Genomic DNA, 23065 nt, shown 5'->3' with positions numbered 1-23065 from the left:
CTTTTTGGATTAATTGAGAATTTTCATGATTTATTTTATCTCCTGCATTGGCTTATATTAATAAATGGATTCTCTTTTAATAACTACTCTAGCGTTTATAGTATGCATCTTTAACTTATCACTGTTTACCATCAAGTAATACTACACCATTTCACATATAGTATAAAAAACTTAAAACAGTGTACATCCACTTCTCTTTTCTTAAACTTTGGCCTGTTGTTCCCACACATTTTACTTCTTTGTATGTTATACATCTCACAATATATTACTATTCTTTCTTTAAACATTCGATTATATTTAAAGAAATTTAATTAATAAAAAAATATTATCCATGTAATAAACATTGCTGGTGTTATCTATTCCTTTGTGTAGATTTGTTTTTCATTTGATAGTATTTTCCTTCCTTCTGAAGGACTTCGTTGTGTTTTTCTGGTAGTAGTGCAGGTCTACTGGTGATGAATTTTTACAGCTCATATAAATAATGAAAAAAGTCTTTGTTTTACCTTCATTTTTCAAAGATATTTTCACTGGATATAGAATTCTAGGTTGTTGATATTTTTCTTTCAGTACTTGTCTTTATTCCCCTTGCTTCTGGCTTGTATTGTTTCTGGCAAGAAGCCTGCATCATTTTATCTTTGGTGTAGTTTTCTTCATGCTTCTTTTGTTAGGGATCATTGTGACTTTGGAGTCTGTGGGTATATCATTTTCATCAAATCTTGAAAAATTTCCACGTGTGTTTCTCCAAATACTTTTCCTGCTTCACCCACCTCTCCTCCTCTTCAGAGATTCATATTACATGGATTGAAGTTGTCCTGCTGCTAATTAATACCCTGTTTATTTTGTTCTGTTATTTTTCTCTCTGTGTTTAATTTTGAATAGTTTCTAATGCTATGACTTGAGGTTTACTAATCCTTTCTTCTGCAAAGTCAAATCTGCCATTAATCACATCCAATGTATTGGGTACAACACTGTAGTTTTTTCATCTCTAGAAGTTTGATTTAGGTTTTTTAAAAAATCTCTTTCATGTCTCAATGTGTTGCTCTAGCATCTTGAACAAATGGAACACAATAGTAATAACTATTTTAATTTTTCCATCTACTAATTCTATCATCTGTGTCATTTGTGGGTCAGTTTTGATTGATGGATGTTTTTCTTCTTATTATTGGTTACGTTATCCTGCATCATGGTATGCCTAGTAATTTTTGATTGAATCCTGAGTATTATCGATTATACCATTTTGGGTGCTGGATATTTTTGCATTACTGAAAATATTCCTGAGCTTTGTTCTGCCACAAGGTTGTTACTTGGAAACAATTGATCCTTTCAGGTCTTGCTTTTAAGCTTTTATTAGTCATGATCAGACCAAGGTTTATTCTAGGCCTAAGTTGCTCCATCTGCTGAGGCAGAACCCTTCTGGGTCCTCTGCCTGATGCCCCATGATTAATGAGGTTTTCCATTTGGGCTGTTGAGAATAGCAAACTATTCCCAGCATTGTGCATGCTCCAGGTGTTACTCACTCTGATGCTTTGGGCAGTTCTCACTCTGGCTCTGGGTGGTTTTCTTCTGTGCTTACACTAATTGAATCTCAGCTGGAAACTTGAGGGAGGCTCTCTGTAGATCTCCAAAGCTCTTTCTCCCTCTGTCTGCAGCTCTGAATCTCTTTGATACTCTGCCCTGCAAACCTGGTTTCCCAGCTGCATCTCCACAACTTGGAGAGATCACCGGGCTTTGCCTCTGTTTCCTCCCTGCAGTATCAGGGCCTGGGATCTTTCTCTAGGCAGTAATTTGGGGAAAATTACAGGGCTCACCTCCTTTGTTTCCCATCTTTCTAGGATTTCCATCCTTTGTTCCCTGATGTTCAGTGTCTTGAACATTGTTGTTTCAGATACTTTGTCCATTTTTTAGTTGTTCAGGTGGGAGAGTAAATCCAGTTCCTGTTACTCCATCTTTCTACAGAAGCAGATATCTCTCTGGCTAGGTTATCACCAATCTTTAGATGAATAAAGAGGGGATGAGAGAGGTTAAACCACTTGCTCAAGGACACACGGGTAGTAAGTGACACACTGGATTTGAATATAAATCTTTCAGACTCTCAAGATAATACTCTTACTCATAAGACTGTTAAAATTCTAATATAAAATATGAATTGATTTCTTTAATAATTAATGTGTTTATATGTAGATATTACATTAAAAATTGACAGATTTCTTATAGAAATTGCTTTCCTTTTCTCCCTTTTAAAGATAAATGTGAGGAACGTGAAGAACCAATAGTTTTAGTTTCATCTGCATATGAAATTGACGTTCGTTCGTGTCCTCTTAACCCAAATGAAAGCAATGGCACTATAATTTGGTATAAAAATGACAGCGAGACACCTGTGTCTATGGAACGAGACTCTAGGATTCATCAGTACAAAGATAAACTTTGGTTTGTTCCTGCTAAAATAGAGGATTCAGGACATTACTATTGTGCAGTAAGGTAAGAAAGGAATTAATATGTTACAAACGTGTTCTATGTACCTGCAATAGTTAAGGACAGAAAAATGTTTTAATAGTGCTTAATTCACCTATTTTGATTTATTTTAGAAATTCAACTTACTGCCTCAAAGTTAAAATAACTGCAAGGTTTGTACAGCATGAGCCTGACTTGTGTTACAATGCACAAGCTATATTTACACAGAAACTACCCCTTGCAGAAGATGGACTTCTAGTGTGTCCTTATTTGGAAGTTTTTAGAGATGAAAACAATGAGTTACCCGAAATACAGTGGTATAAGGTAATTTTATATTAAATATGGTATTTTACTTTTCCAGCAAATAAAATAGCTTTTTGTCATAGACAATAGAATGAAGCTGCAAAGTACTTTTTCATTTGGCATATCGTTTGCTTTAGAGTGGTGAAACAAGAGGAAATTTTTAAAAAGATGTAAGACTGCATACATTTAATTTGCAGCTAAACTAGAATGTTACTTTCTGTTATTTTGATTTAATAAGATACAGTTGAGAAAAGTATAGTAGGAATGAGAGGTGTTTAAAGAGAAGGCTTATTAGAAATTTAAGGTTTTTAAAGGATAACTATTTATTAAAAATATATTATTTTGTGTTTTATTAAAAACATTGTGGTCCTTAAATAACTTAGTGGTTTTTGTCTTAGTGGTTCTGTCTTAAAAGTGGATTGGCTAGCACTCCATGGGACACATTATGCATTGGCATCTTTGATCTACCTAGTCTGTTGGGGTTTCCAAGGGGAGTCATCTTGTCGAGGTTGAGAAATACAAAATAAATATCAATGAAGAAAGGAAGTACAGCCTTACTAAGAAACTATGGTGTTAGCATTCTTTCCTCAAACCTCTTTTCCTTGCAAAATAAATTTGTCTTCTCTTGTCTTCAAAGTGCAAGGCTCATAGGCATAAAGATTTAATATCCTAGGAATAAAATTATGACTTTTGCACAAAAAATACAATATTAGAACTTTTATGTAAGTATTTTCTATTCACATATATATGGATTTTATATAACATTTGCCAATGTGAAAAAATGCAGTTTCTTTTGCCAGTAGACTGGGGAAAGCGGTTAATCAGTTGTCAATCCTTCCTTCCTCTCTCTCTGTCTAGGATTGCCAACCTCTACTTCTCGACAATATAAACTTTATTGGAAAAACAGATAAACTCATTGTGGCGAATGTGACAGAAGCGCATAAAGGGCACTATACTTGTCATATATCCTACACACACTTGGGAAAACAATATCCTATTACCCGGGTTATAGGACTTATTACTCTAGGTGAGTCATAGCTCCAGTCCTAGGAGTTTAAATCTGGAAGAGCCCAGAGAGCATGATTCTAATATGACCTTCATTGTCCATGGAGGAACTGAATCCAAGAGAAACTTGATGATTTTCCAAAAGTCACTTGGCCTTAGTTTAGTTTTTGTTGCTAAATACCATGTAAATATTTTTCATTCCTGCTTTGGATGCAGTGCTAATTAAACAGACAGCATGTGCTATGTTTTCCAACTGAACTAGGAAGATTGTTCTTTGGCATGGCTACAGATGGTTCTTCCAGAGAGCTCTGGGGCTGTCTCCAGCTGGTGTATGAGGACAAGTCTGAGAACCTTCACTTGGGGAATCTGAGTGTCTAGCAGTGAGGATCATTTGCTTGATGGGGTGGATGCTAATGGGTTTTGGAATAAGTTACACTCCCAGAATCTACCTCTGGTTACTTCTCTGTCAGCCCAGTTACTTAACCTCTCTAAGCCTGTTTCCTCCTCTTTAAGAAGATGATACAACCTTCCAAAATTGTTGGGAAGGTTGGAGGTCGAGTGTGCTCAGCTTGTGGTCATCTGCCTGGTGCAATGCAGTGCCTGGTGCATAACGGATGAGCAATCAATAGCTATACGATGATTATTGTTAATTTTCCTGAGGCTTTCAATTCTCCATTAACCATATTTCATATTAAGAACGGTTTTACAACAAAATGCACTCCTATGAATTACTCAGGGATGGACAGAATGTTCAATCTTTCTGTAAATAACAGGTTTTATAAGTTTTTAGTAATATAAGAAGAGTTACTCTAACCAGGATTTGAGTTGAAGGAGTCTCTATTAATAATTATGCTGGAGGCTGGCCTGGTGGTTTAGTGGTTAAGTTCACACTCTCCGCTTTGACCGCCAGGGCTTCATGGGTTCAGACCCTAGGCGTGGACCTGCACTACTCATCAAGCCATGCTGTGGTGGCAACCCACATACAAAATAGAGGAAGATGGGCATGGATGTTAGCTCAGGGTTAATCTTCCTCACCAAAAAAAGAAAAAAATTATGCTGGGTTAGCAGGTGTAAATAGGAAATATCCCAGCAACACCCAGAATATGATCACTCTACGCATAGCTAAGTTTTCTCAATTCTATAATAATTTGTTTTTTTCAAAGATTAATTTTATTAAATAAATGTTAATCTCTGCCTTGGTCCCCAAAACATCAGTGAATCGTAATTTTTTTTTTTAAGATTTTATTTTTTTCCTTTTTCTCCCCAAAGCCCCCAGGTACATAGCTGTGTATTCTTCGTTGTGGGTCCTTCTAGTTGTGGCATGTAGGACACTGCCTCAGCATGGTTTGATGAGCAGTGCCATGTCCGCATCCAGGATTTGAACCAATGAAACACTGGGCCGCCTGCAGCGGAGCGCGCGAACTTAACCACTCAGCCACAGCGCCAGCCCCAGTGAATTGTAATTTTTAATAGTCCTTGTATCACGACCATCCTGAGTTTTTAGCAGCCTCTCTCTGGTCAGTGTGTAGCTCTTGAGATACAGCAACCAGACCAGCAGACAGAATTTTAGGAAAAACTGGACACTAGGGAACTTTTAAATAGGTCAAATATGTGTTAAATATTCTCCATTTCCTTTTCTGATCCCTTATGTAGAAATAATATACTTAATCAGGAGTGGGGCCATATTTTGTTTTCTTCTAAAGGCAGATTCAGAAGCATTTATTGAGCATCTACTCTGTGCCAGGCACTATTCCAGGAATTCATTAGGGAACAAAAGAGACGATATCCTGCCCTAATGGAGCTTCCTTTTCTTTGACTGTGGTAGAATACTTGGCATTTAAGTTCATAGTTTCTCAGACTTGGCTGCAGATCAACCCTTGAAGCCAATCTTTTTGTTAATAAAAGTCAGATTGATTTCTGGAGCTCCTTAATATTTTTCTACTTATTTTAATAAATTACGCCAAATTGCTTGGCATTCCACTCTTGCGTCATTACGAACATTGCTAAATACGAGTGTGTCTGTCACTGGATGGCTCTTCTGGTTAGTAATGCTCCATCCAGAGAAGTCCCTTTCCATGGAGACTTATTTTTCCTGATTGGCTTTAAGAGAGGCACTTGTCTGGAGACCCAGGCCCTGGGCTCATCTGTGTGTTTTTGTAGCTTCTTTGGGCTCAGAAGGGCCCGGCTGTGTAGTGGGTGTTCGCGGTTCGCTGTGGCCTCTGTGTCCGCTTCCTTCCTTCACCTCTTACCCCTCTCTCCTGCCATATCTCTGGGCACCCGGGGGAGCGTCCAGCCACATGCCATTTACTATATTTTGGTGTATTTTGCCAAGTGTTGTCATCATTTGAGATTCTGATCTATAAGCGACTGAGAAGCCCTGTGGATGTTTTTCTTTCAGATGAAATCAGGCCCACGAAGCCTCTGATCGTGAGTCCAGTTAATGAGACGATGGAAGTGGACTTGGGTAAGTGGACTCCAATCAAGATATGCTGAAATTGTTGTTTTGAACTAAAGATTAAGGTAAACTCTATGTTTACTACACGTAGCCTAAATCGTTCACTGGATATATCTATAGTTAGAGGGGAAGTGGCACAGATTGTGTCTTAAATGTTTCTTTGGATTTCTTGTCTCTTATGGCAAAAATCTAGCCATGTTTGATTTACCCATCTTACTTTCCTGTGGACACTTATGACTCCTGAAAACATCAGCCAAAGGCCAAGTTTAACAGGCCTAGGAATGAGAAATGTAATTTATTTGGCACAAGATGGATTTCTTATAGCCAGAGCTAAGCTTTTAGGCAGAAGAGTAAGCCTACAGGCCAAAGAGATAGTCATTGTAGAAAAATACTTTTCCAAGTTGGTGAGAATTTTTTATTTCAAAAATAAAGATGTAATCCTATAAGTGTCCAGACCTATGCTATCCAATACAGTGGCCACTGGTCACATGTGGCTATGTACATGTAAATTTAAATTAAGTAAATTAATTTAGTTCAATTAAAAATTAGTCCCTCAGTCAAGGGCTTAATAGCCATGTGTGACCAGTGACTACCCTATCAGACAGCACAAGCATAGAAAATTCATGCCATCACTGGGCGTTCTCTCGGAAGTCACTGGTCCAAACATAAAAACAGATTTTTGTATCAGAGGATCAAAAATCAGCCTGGTATAGAGAATTCTCATCTGTAGCAGAATTTGCATGAAGACAGTGAACAGCTGTACAGAGATTAGAAGGTAAAAGTTTGTGACCTATGAATTCTGTACTTGGCCAAGTTATTATTCATGGTGGAAGGTAATATAAAGACATTCTTACATGTAAACAAACAAATATATGAAAATTTAAAATTAAACAGAAGCCAATAGGATCTAGAACAGTGTTTCCAACCTTTTTTTTTTTTTCCCCATCATTGCTCCCCTTTAGAGCCTAAAAGGGCATTTTTTCCCCCTAATCCCCCTCCTTTTCTTGGAATTTTAATACCACAGCTATATTGTCATTTGTTGATGTGCTGTGGCACTTCAGAGAGCCACAAACCATTGCAATGGCTAAGATTTTCTTGCCCCCTCTCACCAAGAACCACTTTTTGCCCCATTGGCCATTACTCCTCATGAGAATACACACTCTAGAGGCGTAGCCCTTAGAGCTCTAAAGCCTGGGTTGCACTGATCTCCAAATCTAAAAGTAGCTTCATATCAGGAAACAATTATGTTAATATATCACATCGATCAGAGGCACACATCACCGTCATATGATAATCCTAGAGTGTCAAACAGGCGTTTGATAAGATTCAATACCAGTTACCAATAGAATGACTTAGAAAAAGAGGAATTGAGGGATGCATCCTTAACTTAATAAATAACATCATTTCAAACCAATAGTCGCCAACATTTTTAATGGTGAAACATTGTAGTGTTAGGCTTTCTACATGCATGGACTTTCTCACTGAAGTCAAGAGCACGACAAAGATACCCACATAATCAGCATTACTTAACATGTTCTAGAAGTGTCCACTAGCGCAATCAAAGATAACCAAGGCATGCTTACTGTAAGGAAGAAAATAAACTTTTTTATTATTTTCAGATCATATAATTATGTACCTACAAATCTCAAGAGAATTACTGGGAAAAATTAGAATTAATTGACCAGATATAAAATTAATATTCTAAAATATTAGAATTGCTTAGCAATAACTAACTAGACAACATAATGGCAAGAGAGATCCTATTTGCAAGAGTAAACATCATAGAGAGGTCTATAAAATATCTTAGCACAATCTTTTAAAAATATATGGGATTGGAGCCTATGGTTAAGTTTGCACACTCCACTTTGGCACTAGGGTTTCGCCGGTTCAGTTGCTGGGCACGGACCTAGCACAGCTCATCCAGCCATGCTAAGGCTGCATCCCACATAGCAGAACTAGAAGGACCTGCAGCTAGAATATACAACTATGTATGGGGGGTGTGTTGGGGAGAAGAAGAAGAGAAAAATATTGGCAATGGATGTTAGCTCAGGGCCAATCTTCAAGAAAAAAAAACAAATATGGGATTTATAAGGGAGAAAAAACCAAACAAAAACCCCAACCCCTGACATATAAACCTCAGAAAAATAGATTTAAAGCATTTATTCTCCAGGCAGTGGTATGAAGGGGGTGTTGGTGTCTCCAGTGGGGAGAAAACTGGTTCTTGTAAGAAATCTTGTAAGAAATGTAAGAAAAAAACTGAAATCAACAGATACATTGTATATCTGTGGTATTAAAACTTCATGGAGAGGGAGGCAATTAGGATAAAATGCCTTGAAAGGCTCCAAAAGGAGCAATAATGAAAATTGTCTTGAGAAAGGCCAGTTTAAGGAAAACTGTAATAGAAATGTATATGTTTTTCTTATAAGAAAAACTGGAAATTGTAAAGATATCAACTCAAAATTACCGATTTCATGGAATTCCGGTAAAATATAAATGGGCTAAAAAATTGACAAGTGATTCTAAAATTCACCTGGGAGAATAAAATAAGATTATTAAGACAATATTGGGAAGAAGAGCTCTAAATAATATTAATATTTACCCTAAAACTGTAGCAATTAAGAGTGTAGTACCCTTGGCATCAGTATACACATTCAGATCAACCAAGACAGTCCCAAATAAATAAGAATTTATTTTATGATAAAGGCGGCATTACAAATGAGTGAGGAAGAGATTTATTATTCAATAAGTGTTTCTGAAATGATCCATCAGCTGTTTGGATAAAAACATTAAGTTAGAGCACCCTCTCATACCAAAGCCAATTATCTTCTGGACAGATTAAAGAGCTAAAACAATCAAAACAATAAAACAGTGAACGCATTGTATAGAGAACATATGTGGATATCTTCCTGATTTGCTGGTAGAGAGGGCTTTAGAAAAAAATAGTGAAAACAGATACAATAAAGAAAACTGTTACAAATTTGAGCAAATAAAAAAAAATTTACACCAAAGAATTTCCACAAACAAAAATAAAGTGAAAGCAACAAACTGAAATATTTGGATATTTGGAATAGTTTTCACGTGTGATAAAGACCTAATACCCTGATCAACACATCAATAAGGTTACTATGAGAATGCAATTAAATAATGGACAGTAGGTATAACAAGCAGTTCCTAAAAGAAAGGCAAATGAATGCTAAGCTTATGAAAAACATGTTAATTCACCATGAATTCCAGAAATGCAGTTGAAAGTTTAAATGGAATTTTTTTCTTCTCTCAATTGGCAATGACTAACCAAAAATATTTGGTATCTAGGGGTCTTAGGGGTAAATGGCACTCACATACGCTGCTGGGCAGAGTAGGGGGGCATCATCTCACTTGGGAGGGGGGGTTGGCTTTTAAAATATGTCTCTCTTTTAACTCAACTCTACTTCCTGATTTTTATTCAAAGTAATACTTTAGGGTATGTACAATAATGATGTACAAGAATGTTCATTGGAATATTAATCATAATAGAAACAAATTGTGTTTAGCAATAGGAACATAACTAATCATAGTATGTCCGTATTCTGGAATAGTAGGCAGCCATGAAACAGCCTGTTTTGGAAGGCTATTCATGAGAGCCGAAATTCCCAGAGCACAGTAATTACAAATAGTAGACAGGAACACCTCATTTTAAAGATTGCATATGTGCACAGAGAGGATAAGGAATGAGGTACATAAAGTTACTAGTAGTGGCTTTCTCTGGGTTTAAGGACAATTTTCTTTTTCTTTGTGCTTTTCGATAATTTAAAATTTTTATTCAGTAGCCATTTGTTAATCTAGTGAGATAGAAAGATCAGATAAAAATCGGTTGATGCCGTGATTAAAAATACATTGCTTTGCAGGATCGCAGGTACAACTGATCTGCAATGTCACTGGCATGTTTACTGACTTTGTGTACTGGAGGTGGAATGGCTCATTAATTGATGACAGTGACCCAGTGCTGGTGGAAGAGTATAAACCGTAAGTATGCTAAGAGCCAGACGTGCAATAGAGAAGTTTTGGTATTAAATTCCATGTCATACTTTTTATAACTCTGATAATTTAATCTTATGGCAAGGGTTAGTTGACAATTGACTAGTCCTTAACCTTTCGCTCCCCATATTGAGTTTTGTTAAGCTAAACAGGATGTAAATGTATATACCTCGTACATTTAAGATAAAAATACATGTCACTCTGGTGCAAATTCTGGACCACTTGGAAGGGAAACCTTAAATTCAGTTATATATGTTGCCACGTTCTAGTAAAGCAATTTTTCTGAATTACCTCCCTGTTATTCCATTTTTTAAGCAGTTTGACTCATTAAATGGGGCCAGGAATCAGCCACTCACTGCTCAAGTGTCTAATGGCTCCCTATTGCCTCTCTAGAGGTAAACTCCTGACTCCTTAGCGTCACCTGCAGACCCTTTGTCATCTGCCCCAATCTACTCTTGCTTCATATATTCTCCTCTGTGCCTCATGGAGACCAGAATGCATATGTCTGCATTTTTCTTCCTGGAAGCTGGTAATTTTAGTTTGATTTCTCTGCTACTGAGTCTTTTACTGACAAGGGTCTTAGGGCTGTAAAATCTCAGATCAGTGTTGCTAACAGCCTGATCGTTATACCTGTGCTTGGGGCTGGTGATTCTTTCTGCTACAATTTATGCAACAAAGAGACAAATTATTTGGAGTTGATGCCATTGACTTTAACAACTTTATTTATGCTCTCTCTTTTGAACAGAGTGGAAAACCCTTCCCTCAAAAGAAGGCATACACTTATCACAGTGCTTAATATTTCGGCAGTGGAAAGTAGATTTTACCTATATCCATTTACCTGTTTAGCCAAGAATTCATATGGTAGAAGTGCAGCATATGTCCAATTAAGACAACCAGGTAAACAACAGAACTATTTATTTGAAATGCAATTTTGTTTGACGGTGGTGAGATGCCATGGCGTTGAGGTTTGCGAAGCTCTTTCCTCTGCCCGGAGCTCTCTTGGATTCCTCTTAACCTGGGTAACTTCTATTCCTCTTTCACTTCTCACCTCAAGTATTTCTTCTTCTAGGAAGCTTTTCTGTCCTGCTGTCTGCCCTCAACCCAGCTCTCTGCCCAAACAGATGAGGTTAGGCCTCTGTTAAGTACTTCCCTGGCACCATATGTCCCTGTCACAGGATCTATCATATTTAGTTTTATTTAACTAACTGTAAATTCCCTGATGGCACAGACCACTTATCTTACTAATCATTCTGTTTCCAGAGCTAGTAGCAACTTAAGTCTGGTACGTCATAGGTACCTAATGAATATTTTTAGGTAGTTGATTACATGATGGATGCACAGGGAAAGCCTAAATATCCACTTTCCAAGGAGGATGTCAGAAGTTTGGTTTTCTTGAATTGTCTAGTCAAGCATAGTACTGAAAGTATTTTTGAAATATTTTAAGATTATTTATAGTTGAATTAAAAATAGGGTATTTATGAATGTGTACATGGAAGAAAATCTAAAAGAACCTACACACTATTAGAATTAGTAAATGAGTTTAGCAAGATCGCTAGTCTATATATATATTATATTTCTATGTATGTCTATAAATACCAAAACAAACAAATAGAAATTAAATTTAAAATATAACATTTACAATAGCATCAAGAATTATCAAATACTTAGGAATAAATCTAGCAAAGGTTGTTCAAGATCTCTGTAAACAAACTAAAAAAAATTATTGAGATAAATTAGAGAGGACCTAAGTATAGTCGTGTGCCACATAATGATATCTCTGTCAACAATGGACTGTGTATACAACCGAGGTCCCATAAGGTAGTACCGTAGAGCCTAGGTGTGCGGCAGGCTGTACCATCTAGGTTTGTGTAAGTGCACTCTATGATGGTCACACAATGATGAGACTGCCTAATGGCGCATTTCTCAGAACGTATCCCTGTCATTAATCCATGAATGACTGGAATGTAGATGGAAGGATATACAATGTTCATAGATCAAAAGACTCAATATTATAAAGCTGTCTGTTCTCCCCAAATGAATGTACAGGTTGAAAATAATTCCAATCAAAATCTCAGCAGTATTTGTGCAAGTGTGGGTGTGTGTTTGTGTGGGTGTGTTGTTGTGGGCAGGCTTATTCTAAAAGTCATATAGAAATGTAAAGGGCCGAGAATAGTCAAGGTGGTCTTGAATAGAAACAATAAATCTGGAAGATTTACATTATAGATGTCATGATCTTGCATGAAGCTACGATAATTAAAACTGTAAATGTCAACTATCAGTTGGGCCAATTGGATATGAGTCTGGAAAATGGTATATCTTGTTTTCTACTTCATACTTGAATTAATTACAGATGGATCAAACATCTAAATTGGAAAAGTCAAATAGAGCTTTTAGATTCTTTTCTGGATGCCTGCATGGCCCCTGACATTTAGAAGTCACTTTCTTCTTTCTTCTTTTCCACCCTCCTTACTTCCCCTTCCACTTCCTCCTCTGCCACTCCTCCTCTGTAATCACTGGATGAATAATTAGTTGGGGAGCCAGGAGAATGAGGAAGTGTGAAGCGTTCTGTATGGCGGCACTCAACCCCTCCTTTCCTGTCCCCCAGCCTTCAGCTTTCCCACCTGACTCTTCTGCCTCCGGGAACTTTTAAAGGATTTTGAGGGTCTTTGACTTGTACTTGTTTTATTACAGAGTGTTCTGGCCTATAGTCTTTGATATTTTTTCTATGTTATTGTATATTATACTTCTTAGGTGGAAATTTAATACGCTGCACCTTAGTTTTATATAGTATTCATTCTAAACAGCTTTGTACATTAGTACCCATTATTAAATGATAGTAATAAATGAGTTAATACTGTCTGGGATTTGAGATTGCAGGCCAATCCCAAATATAGTTTCTCTGGGATGATAATGTTTAATTTGCTATGCTCAAATTTTTAGCTCTTTTGGTTCTAATATTTTTTTTCCCCTCTTTTCTGCTGTAGTCCCTGATTTCCAGAAGCACGTGATTGGCATATTTGTCCTGTTAACAGTAGCAATTACATGCTCTGTTTTCATCTATAAGCTCTTCAAGGTTGACCTGGTGCTTTGGTACAGGGATTCTTGCTATGATTTTCGCCCCCCAAAAGGTACAATTTTGTATTCTATGCAGTATTTTCTTATTGGAGAGACGGGATAGTTAAGAGTTGTAGAAGATAACTCAGAGGGTTTTTACTTAAATTTTAAAACAAAGTGTGGCATATACAAGAATAGTAGTTACTGTTGTGCATAATTATAATTTCATGACCTGACAGCATTGTTTTCCAAGTTACTGCATTAGTGTTCATAATGGTGGGATAAACAGGCATTTAGAGCATGTGTTTATAAATCCACTATTCAGAGGCCATTGCTGAGGACCTACTCTGTGCTGGGTAGGATATAGGTCACCCCATAATCTGCCTTCAGATGAGAGAAATGACTTGATTTTCATGCATCAGGGAAGTGTTCTCTGTTTTGTTTAAACCTCACAAAAAACTAATATGATAATATATAGAAGGAAGAGTGGATAGAATTCAGTGCCGAGACATTTGGGGAAAAAGATAAGGCCGGGGAGATAAGGAGAGTTCCATCCTGAGGGGTAAGACTCTCCATATGTGGGGCAGCCGTCAAGGAATACAAGAACGACTTTGCAGTAAAACACGATAAACAGGAACTTGTAAAGATGAGCACTTGAAAAAGGTATTATAGTTTTGGTATTGCTGCTTTATTCATGCCATCATACGAAATAATGAATAGTTCATTCTGAAACGCCTGTTTGTGATCTTGAAATGCTTTGTGATATTGATATTCTGAAATGCATGTTTGTGATTTGCTTTATCAAATCTCTTATTTTTCCTTTTGGTTCTAAATATATTACATTTTCCCTTTAGCTTCAGATGGAAAGACCTATGATGCATACATACTGTATCCAAAGACCCTTGGGGAAGGGTCCACCTCTAACTCAGATATTTTTGTGTTTAAAGTCTTGCCTGAGGTCTTGGAAAAACAGTGTGGCTACAAGCTGTTCATTTATGGAAGAGATGACTATGTTGGGGAAGGTATGTATGGGGAAAAAAGTAAAAGTCTTGTTGTAAAAATGATTTAACTACTAAATTAATTGGGTTAATTCAGTTGAGTCTCATCTTTCTAGAAGAGTGTGGCATAGGTACACATACTTGACAATTTTAAGAACCTCTTAAGTGGTACGTGATAATGAGTTTCACATTTATTAAATACCAGGTATTTGCTTTTCTCATATTTTGTTGGCGTGACAATTAACTAAGTTTCATTTAGTTCTGGAAAACTTAACAACTAGTTAGATCAATAGTTACTTCACAACTGATAGAATAAATTTGAGGGGTATAGATCAGATGGTATAACAAGAAAGTTTTAAAATGTCTACTGAAAGTATTTGAGTCCTAAATGAAATATCCAACTTATGTGGGTCAACTTTTGAGCTAGTCTGAAATGAGAAACTCCTTTAATCTTAAGTAAGGTAAGAAAAAGAGTATTACGAGATGTAGGGTGTGGGGTGGGAGGAACCTTGTGGGGTTTGGGTTCTGGAGAGAATGATTATAAATCGAAACTTTACTTACTATGCTGTTCTTCATGTTTTTCAGACATTGTTGAGGTCACTAATGAAAACATAAAGAAAAGCAGAAGACTGATTATCATTTTGGTCCGAGAAACCTCAGGATTGAGCTGGCTGGGGAGCTCCTCTGAGGAGCAAATAGCAATGTACAATGCTCTCGTTCAGGATGGAATTAAAATTATCCTGCTTGAGCTGGAGAAGATCCAAGACTATGAGAAAATGCCGGAGTCCATTAAATTCATTAAGCGGAAACATGGGGCCCTACGCTGGTCCGGCGACTTTAGGAAGGGACCACAGTCTGCAAAGACGAGATTCTGGAAGAATGTCAGGTACCGCATGCCGGTTCAGCGGCAGCTGCCTTCATCCAAGTGCCAGTTACTATCCCCGGCCACTAGGCCAGACTCAAAGGAGAAACTGCAAGGGGAGGTCCACGTGCCGCTCGGGTAGCTGGGAGCCGCGCAGCCAAGAGTTGCTTGGGTGCCTCCTGTCTTAGGGCCTTGCAGGCTGGGCTGTGCCTTCACTGACTGGACAGTCATAAGATGCACCTGCATAGTCCCTTATCCCCAAGGTCACCTGGAATCAGATTGTTAAGGGAGCAGGATGTGACAATAGCAGGCCAGGGCACTTCAGAGCAGAGGGCTCGGGAAGTCCTTTAAAAAGGCAACAAATGCCCTGTCTGCAGGTTTGAACTTGCTGAGAGAAGACACTGGGACAACAAACGAGAGGAAAGAACGTGCAGGAGATAGTTCCATCTCCAGACGGTTTTATGAAGTCGTCTGCAATCGGAGGGTGGGGCTGAGACCCAGTCTGGGGACGGCAGGGTGAGTGGCCCTCCAGTGGCTCTCCTGGGCAGTTCTGCTGGCGAGTGAGACTCGTGTTTCAGGAAAGCACAAATATTCTTGGAGAACTTTCCGTTTGCCTTGCATTTTCCATGCACGTCAACAGCTCGCAGTCAGTTTCCAAAGACTGAATTCCATTTTCACAGACCTTTAAAACTGTCACTTCAGTGAACAAAGGGAGTCTCTAGGATTCCAAGGTTTTGAAATAACCTTAGCTTTCCACTGGAGAGAGAGAATTTCAAAAGCACGAGTAGCAGAGAATTGATCCCCTCTTAGTGCTCTCTGCCCCCAGTGGCCATTCTGTTCTACTTTACTCTTCTGCCCTTTTCTTGACTCGTTACTTCTTTGGAAGGACAACTTCCAAGTCACTTCCTGCCTCTGTTCTGTCACACACATGGCCCACAGATTTATCATCCCTCATCAAACGCTGTTCTCATCTTACCCCAGTCTTGCCAAAACACCTTGCAAAAACCGAGGGGCTGCTTCTGGCTCAGGAGCTAAAGCCCAGATCTCCCACTAGCATTTCACCACCACCCCAAACCCCCAATCTGTCCACACAGCTGTCCCCTCCTGTCCTGCTGTGTGAATGCCCAGGTCAGCCTCTTGTGCCTTCGCACCCTAAGGGTAAATATTTCTTAGAATTTAAAAATTCTAAATCTAAAATTATATTTTAAATGAAAGCAAATTGGGTTTTTAGGTATAGAAAATTATTTTTAAAGCTTGGTGATAGTCCTCAGAATAATTAGAGAAATCCTGGAAAACCTCAAAGCCAAGTTTATGTGCCACTTACTGAAGGACATGCCCAGTTTTAAAAGTTGTGTGAACATGGACAGACCTTCTGGTTTTTGTATTTTTAGTATTTAGTATTATGGATGAACAAAAGCTTTTATTTGGTATATTTTTTCCCCCCAAAGTAGTCAGAACTAGACAACAGAGTTTAATACTTTGACTCTTCTCTTTCCATCTGTTTCTCTTGGATCCAGTCGGATGGCCCTGGTTAACAGTGCTATTCTGGAGCTGCTGATATAAAGGAAAGTGCCTTATTTTCGTTTGGCAGCACACACAGACTGCAGCCAGAGTCTGCAGGGTTGGGATGCAGGGCTGTCATGTCCCAGAAAGTCTATGAGATGCTTTAAACATAATGTTGCTGATCAGTTTTAGTCTGTCATCTATAAAATATATTTGCATGTGTAATACCCCAAAAGCCAATTCTGAAACAGAATTAGCGGCACAATTGGCCAGGAAGTGAGGAGGGGGGAAAACAAGCAAGAATTACCAGTGGCAGTGCTCCTGGAATTTGAGGAGGGACAGGGATCCAGGGATGTGCCTGGCGGAGGAGGCACCCAGCAGGAAAGTGCGATGTCACGGTGTCACGGTGTGACTGCTGTGCCCACGGGAGGATTCCGGAGGAAGGAGCCGCATTCCTAGTTCCCTGGGAACTTCCTTTGTTTTATTGTTTTCCCCGAAGCCTCTCTTAAGCTCTTCCTTTCAGGCCCTCCCCATTAATTAAATTTTACTGCATTATCTGATGGTAATTTTTTTTTTGGTCAGCCTAAGTGTTTAGGAAAAGTTTGTAAATGTACCAAGGTGTTTCATTTCCAGTTGTCTAACCTGGCTTAGCAGAAAGTATATGTTCATTCTCCTGCCTCTTTATTTTACTTGCAATAAGAGAAAAGGTATTGAGCCATTTTTTAAAGACATTTTTGATAAATTATATTTGTACTGGTTAATGATGAAGGGTTTTTAAAGACTTGTTTGTATAATTCTGCAGCAGATACAAATATTTTTATATAGTAAAACACCAGATTCATGTACAGCATGTATCATTGATCAATGGACTTGACTTGTTTTCCAATAAAATTGTGAAAACCTGGTGTTGAGTATTCATATGCAAGTCTGTGTCTTTGCCCGCCCACTCATGGGTTTACCACGCACACCCTCCCAGGTCATGTGGGGCCAGGACACCTGCCTGGGAGGTCAGAGGCTTTTAGCCAAATGATGAACCTTAACTCCCGTTTGTCGCCTCCGCTGTACTCCATCCGTTTGCTTGCTTCTACATGGATTACAGTGTGAGTCTTACTGTTGTTAACCCTTGACCTTTCCAGAGAATCTGTGCAAGATTTGTATAGATTTTTACATTTTACAAGAGGTTTCCTTTTATTTTCTCCTTTGGCCCAGGAGGTAAACAAAATTGGCCAAGTTGGCATCCAAAGTACTAACTCTAATGCTCACAAACTCTAATGATCAGAGCTCCCCTCACACCCAGTCAGTACCTCTTTATTCCAACCTCACAGCAATTCTAACAAGCAGACAACTCTGTCACCACTTACGCAGAAGGGCGGAGGTGGCAGGTCACCTTAGAGTCTGAGATTCCACTATGAATCCTGCCTCCACCGTCTACTCGGTGTGAAAACTATTTGAGCCCTAGTTTCCTCACCTATAAAATGGGTATAATACAGAATTCGTAGAGTTGTGTAAGGATTAAGAAGATGAAATTGACTCTGACATGCGCCGTGCCTAGCATATGGCAGGTCCTCAGAGAGCAGTAGCTTTGTTAGTAGCCATTCTGTGAATAAACTTGGTTATCTGAAGTCATGTTAGAGTCTGCAAATAGAGCGGATAGAGAGGAGATGTAAACCCCAAGTGGCAACTGACACCAAGGGAGGGAGCAAAATCCTAAATCCTAAAAATAAGGACAAAGTTCAAGACAGCCAGATGAAAGTGTGCAACGCAGGGTCCAGGAGCCCCACGTCCCCTGCTCCAGGCATTTCTGTGTCCCTGAGGGCCAACAATCCACATTCACGGTGACCCTCTGCCAGCCCCAAACTGTAAAGGATGTTTAGTGGTCTAAGTGAAGAAAAGGATTTGTTTAACACATTCCTGAAGGGTTTTTCAATTAAAAAAAATGCAAGAACTTATAAAAATTTAAGAATCAGCTACCCTGAAAACTTGCCTATACAGAATTTCTCCCTGGAAGAATTCAGAGAGCTTTTTACCATATTTTGGTTATTTTACCAGTTAATGTATTTTTTAGCAAACAGAAAAATCAATACCAACATTTAAAAGTCATTTCCTTTTTTTGGATCTTTGGAATTATTTCTCAATTGGGCTGCCATCTGGTGGGAAGAGACCTGAGTATAAATTGCTGCACTGTCACAATTTGGGAACCAGAGTGAAACACTTGGTTTCAAATCTCTGTTTTCTTATCTGAATAACAGGACTTCCTCTGTTTCGAGGTTTTTATGTGTGGAAACCCTCTGTCCAGTATCCGAGAGAGAATCTCAAAATATATTTTCTTAATTTTACCTCTCAATTAGTACAGAGAAAATAAATTCATTTACCCAAAATGTATCTTTTTCAAATTCTTCGGTTTTGGGTGTGAGGGAGATGAGGGCATGTAATCCTGGTGTTACCTTCTAAAAATAATAATATCTTAAAGCAATTTTAGCAAGTCAAGATCTGGCTTGGTATTTTTGATATAGTAAGTTTCCCAAATATTAATTGAAAGACTTTTAGGAATAAGTATCATACAGTTATAAAGTCAGAGATTTCTTCAAATGAATTTGTCAGAAGAAAATCTTTTCCACTGTGAGGCAAGAATCTGTGCGTGTGGTGAGTCTGGTTTGCTGTGGACGCTGCAGAGAGGAGAGCAGGTGGGGAAGAGAATGATCTGGGCTTGGAACAGGAAAGTTGTTCCTTTTTTATTAAAATAAATGCACAAATGAATCACAACACTTGCAAGAATTCATAAGATAGGAAAAATAGATTACACGTGGAAAAACATACATGGGGAGACAGGTGGGAGGGACATTTTTTTGGTGTACTAAGTAAGATTTATTTTGCAACCAAAATATGAAGGCCTGTGTGTGTGTGTGTGTGTGTGTATGTTAGATTTAGGGAGAGGAGCAGCTACAGGAAATAGATAACACTATTCAAAATGAATACTAAAATTTCAAAACAAAAACATGCTCATCTTAACACACATTGCTCAGGCTTCTTGGGAGGAAGGCGTGGCTGATTAAAGTGTGTAAATCCTGTGTGTTCACCTGAAATCCGGTGTCCAAATGTTAACGCAGCAGCGGTCATTAAAATCTGCAGCTGTCAGACCAGTTGAGCCTGCACCACCTGAATCTAGGCTCAGGAGGCTGTTGACTTCTCTAGCACTGTGCTCAACTAGTTACGAGGTTAATTTACTCCGTCAAAGTCAGTGACGCTTGTTTTTCTCAGAACCTTTGAACTGGAATTGATCCCGAGGGTCGTTCACTTTACGGTCCTGGGGCTGGGACAAACAGCACTGCTGTCATTCCCGTGTTCATCGGCTTTCCTTTCATTAAACACATCCTGAGTGAGATTCCTCACACTTCTTTAGTGAGAGGGTAGTGTGTGTTTCACAGCCCCTGTGGGAACTGCTTCTGCTTTTGCCTGTGTGGTAATCCTGCCTGCCAATGGCTCCTTTTTCTCTCCTCGGCCCTCTTACGTCACTCTCCTGCTGAACCTGAGCCAGACTCCAGCTTCTCATTTGCCTTCACGGCTGTGGATGGTGGCCATCTGTTTGAACACTTGATTGTCAGCGATATTCCATAATCCTGCCTTGCACGCTACACTTCATTGCTCCTGAATTCTTACATTTCCTGAAACTGGACCCCAAGTCCTACCTGGAATTCCAAAACATAGGGGAAATATTTTTGCTCTCAAGTTTACTATGGGGTTGTTGTAAAAGTGCTAAGCATGTGCCTAACATTATACTGGACACTGAGAAGACTATAAAGTGAGCAAATGCTTAAAGCTAGCCATAGAGAATAGTGCTAAGAGAAGGTAGTTTGGGAAACGAACTCATATGGTAGAAGTTCGTAAGTCTCTGAGTGAAATACATGGACTTTATCATGTGGAGTCCGGATATGGGAGTTATTGGAGGTTTGGGGTTGGGACAACATTAGACATAAAGAAAGAGTTGACTGGGGGGCACTGTTATGCAGGGGGATTAGGAGGGAGTAAAAAGTGAGACACGGAGGCCGTTAGCAAGTTGCTATAGTAATCCTTTTGTGCACAGTTTGTATTAGAAACATTTTTCTTAAATACACTTCAGAAACCCTTTTTTGTATTATGGAAGTTTGAGAGAATACAGAAATTTCTGAAAAGTGTAAGGAAGAAAAAAGTCACCCGTAACCTCACAACTTAAAGATAATTATTAACATTGTATTGTCTTTCCGTGGATATAACTGGGATCATATAACATATGCAGTTTAATACCCTAACTTTCTTTTAACTTAGTAAAATTATTTGCTCACACTCCTATTGATCAAATATAATCCATGAGTGATTGATCAGTCTATCAAATGAATGGTCCATAATTTAGCCTTTCTGCTTTGGTTTGATGTCTAGATTATTTCCAGTTTTTAGCCATCGTGGTCAAAACGAAACAGTTGTCCCTGCGCAAATATCTTTATCCACTTCCTGGATTGTTCGCCGAGTGTAGATTCCTAGAATCGGGGTCTGTGGGCAGTGGACCTTTTCAGGTTCTTCACTAATTTTTTTCGGTAGTCACTTTGTTCTGCTTTCCTGTAGGAAGCATGTGGCGCTGAAAATACTCATTTTTAGATCCTTGTCAATTTGACAGAGAAAAGGGATATCCTTTGTGATAAAGATTTCTTTGCAAGTTAAATAACGTGGTTGCAAATTCCACTTAACATTGATAGTTCCTGGGGGGCAGCCTGTGCCTCCAAATTCATTACGACTCTTAGCTAGTTAGCAAGAAGGCTGAGAATGGAGCCCGGATGTTCCAACTTTCAGATCAATGATCTTTTTAACCAACCACTGCTATCAGATGACATTGACTAGGGGTAAATGTACGACCCTTCGCTTGCAGTAAGGAAAGTGTGTAAGCACAGGTGGAGAAAATATGGCTTAGCAGCAACAAAAGTGAAAAAAACAATTTAGGATGTGAGTGTACAGTAATCCCAGAATGAAGGAATGAGCAATGTGGGGGCAAAAAGAAACCAAAACAAATACATCCAAGCCTGACCAGACCATAGCTTATATCCACACAAGTCTAACATGTAGAATTGCAGGAATGGAGGCCCATCCCCTCTCTGGTTGAGAGGCCAGGAGACAAGCCAGCAGCTGAGTGGCCTTGAGGCCTGTTGGAGCCTCTGACTGCAGGGACTCGGTCTGGAGAGAAGGGCCACTGCAGCAACTTCAGCAACGTTAGATGCATGGCAGCGTGGGAGACTGGGTTCCTCTTTCTGCGACCCAAAGGGTATAGCAAACATGTGACTGGATGAGATTTCCTCTTCCCTTTAGGAAGGATTGATTTGCTAGTAGGCCTACCACTTGGAATGGAAGAACGAGTTCTCCTTGGCAGGGATATGAAGAGATCCAAACACTGGACATGTCATCAAACTAGGTCACTTATGGCAGGAACGTCTCTAGAGGGGTGCTGTGCCTGAGCCAAATCAACCAGTGCTGGAGTGGATGTGGGGGTGCTGTTATAGCTCTGTGTGTGTGTGTGTGTGTGTGTGTGTGTGTGTGTGTGTGTATGTACCACAGAAGTCATTAAATTGTGAGGGCTTAAACATGTTGATTATCGCACCATGTGGTGTCCCATGTACAGGAGGGTGCTTGCTACTCTATTCAACAGAGAGCCAAGCCTTAGTTTCTGTTCTGACCCTGTGATTTTGTGATCCTCTGAATCTGATTTAAGATAAATTGAAATTGAGAAAGATCAGAGAGACATTCAAATGGGTCCCAAATGGGTCTCCACATGTTCATCTCCACTGTCATTGCTGTGGGCCTGGCCACATCACCTCTTCCTTGGTGTCCTCCATTAGCCTCCTTCACTGGGGCTGTGTTTCTCCTCTTGCCACTGCACCCCTCATAACCAATTCTTCACACAGCATCCAGAGTGGAGTTTCTTTGACTTTTTCTTGGAGTAGAATCTACATTTAGAAAAGAGCACATAAGTGAACAGTTTCAGGAAGTTTCACAGACAGAAGACAACTATGCTGCCAGCACCCAGATCAAGAAAGGAAGGTGACTAGCATTGGAGCATCCCCATCCTGTCCCCCCAAGTCACATATTGTCCTTGTGTCAAGGGAAACAACTGTCCTGACTTTCAACTGCATAGATTAATTTTGCCTGTTTTTGAAATTTATGTAAGCAGAATCAAACAGTATGATCTTTTTTTTTTGTCTGTTTTCTTGGGCTCAACATTCTATCTGTGAGATTCATCTATATTGTTGCCTGTGTTTATACAGTTCTTTCTCACAGCTCTGTAGTATTCTGTTGGTGATCTACCACATCTGTTTTATCTATTCCATTGTCAATGGGCATTTGTGTAATTTCTAGTTTTTGACTATTATGAGTACTACTCCCATGAATATTGTATCAAAT

The 23065-nt window shown here is 39.0% G+C and overlaps 1 protein-coding gene across 3 annotated transcripts in view; it reads left to right on the top strand.

Annotated features, from left to right (window-relative positions):
* The window catches only part of IL1R1 (interleukin 1 receptor type 1), an 81152-nt gene extending 63602 nt beyond the window's left edge, over positions 1-17550 (top strand). For all 3 annotated transcript variants that reach the window (XM_046661020.1, XM_046661021.1, XM_046661019.1), the window contains exons 4-12: positions 2244-2478; positions 2586-2775; positions 3613-3781; positions 6158-6223; positions 10099-10216; positions 10974-11125; positions 13213-13356; positions 14137-14304; positions 14866-17550. In XM_046661020.1, coding sequence (XP_046516976.1) covers positions 2244-2478; positions 2586-2775; positions 3613-3781; positions 6158-6223; positions 10099-10216; positions 10974-11125; positions 13213-13356; positions 14137-14304; positions 14866-15284 — 1661 coding nt within the window. In that variant the 3' untranslated portion in view covers positions 15285-17550. The remainder of the gene's footprint in view (positions 1-2243; positions 2479-2585; positions 2776-3612; positions 3782-6157; positions 6224-10098; positions 10217-10973; positions 11126-13212; positions 13357-14136; positions 14305-14865) is intronic.
* The last annotated feature ends 5515 nt before the right edge of the window (positions 17551-23065 follow it).

This window comes from Equus quagga, chromosome 5 (assembly GCF_021613505.1).
Source record: "Equus quagga isolate Etosha38 chromosome 5, UCLA_HA_Equagga_1.0, whole genome shotgun sequence".
In the NCBI taxonomy this organism is placed as follows: domain Eukaryota; kingdom Metazoa; phylum Chordata; class Mammalia; order Perissodactyla; family Equidae; genus Equus; species Equus quagga.
Note: the sequence above shows the minus strand (reverse complement) of the source record. Positions and strands in the feature narration are given on the sequence as shown.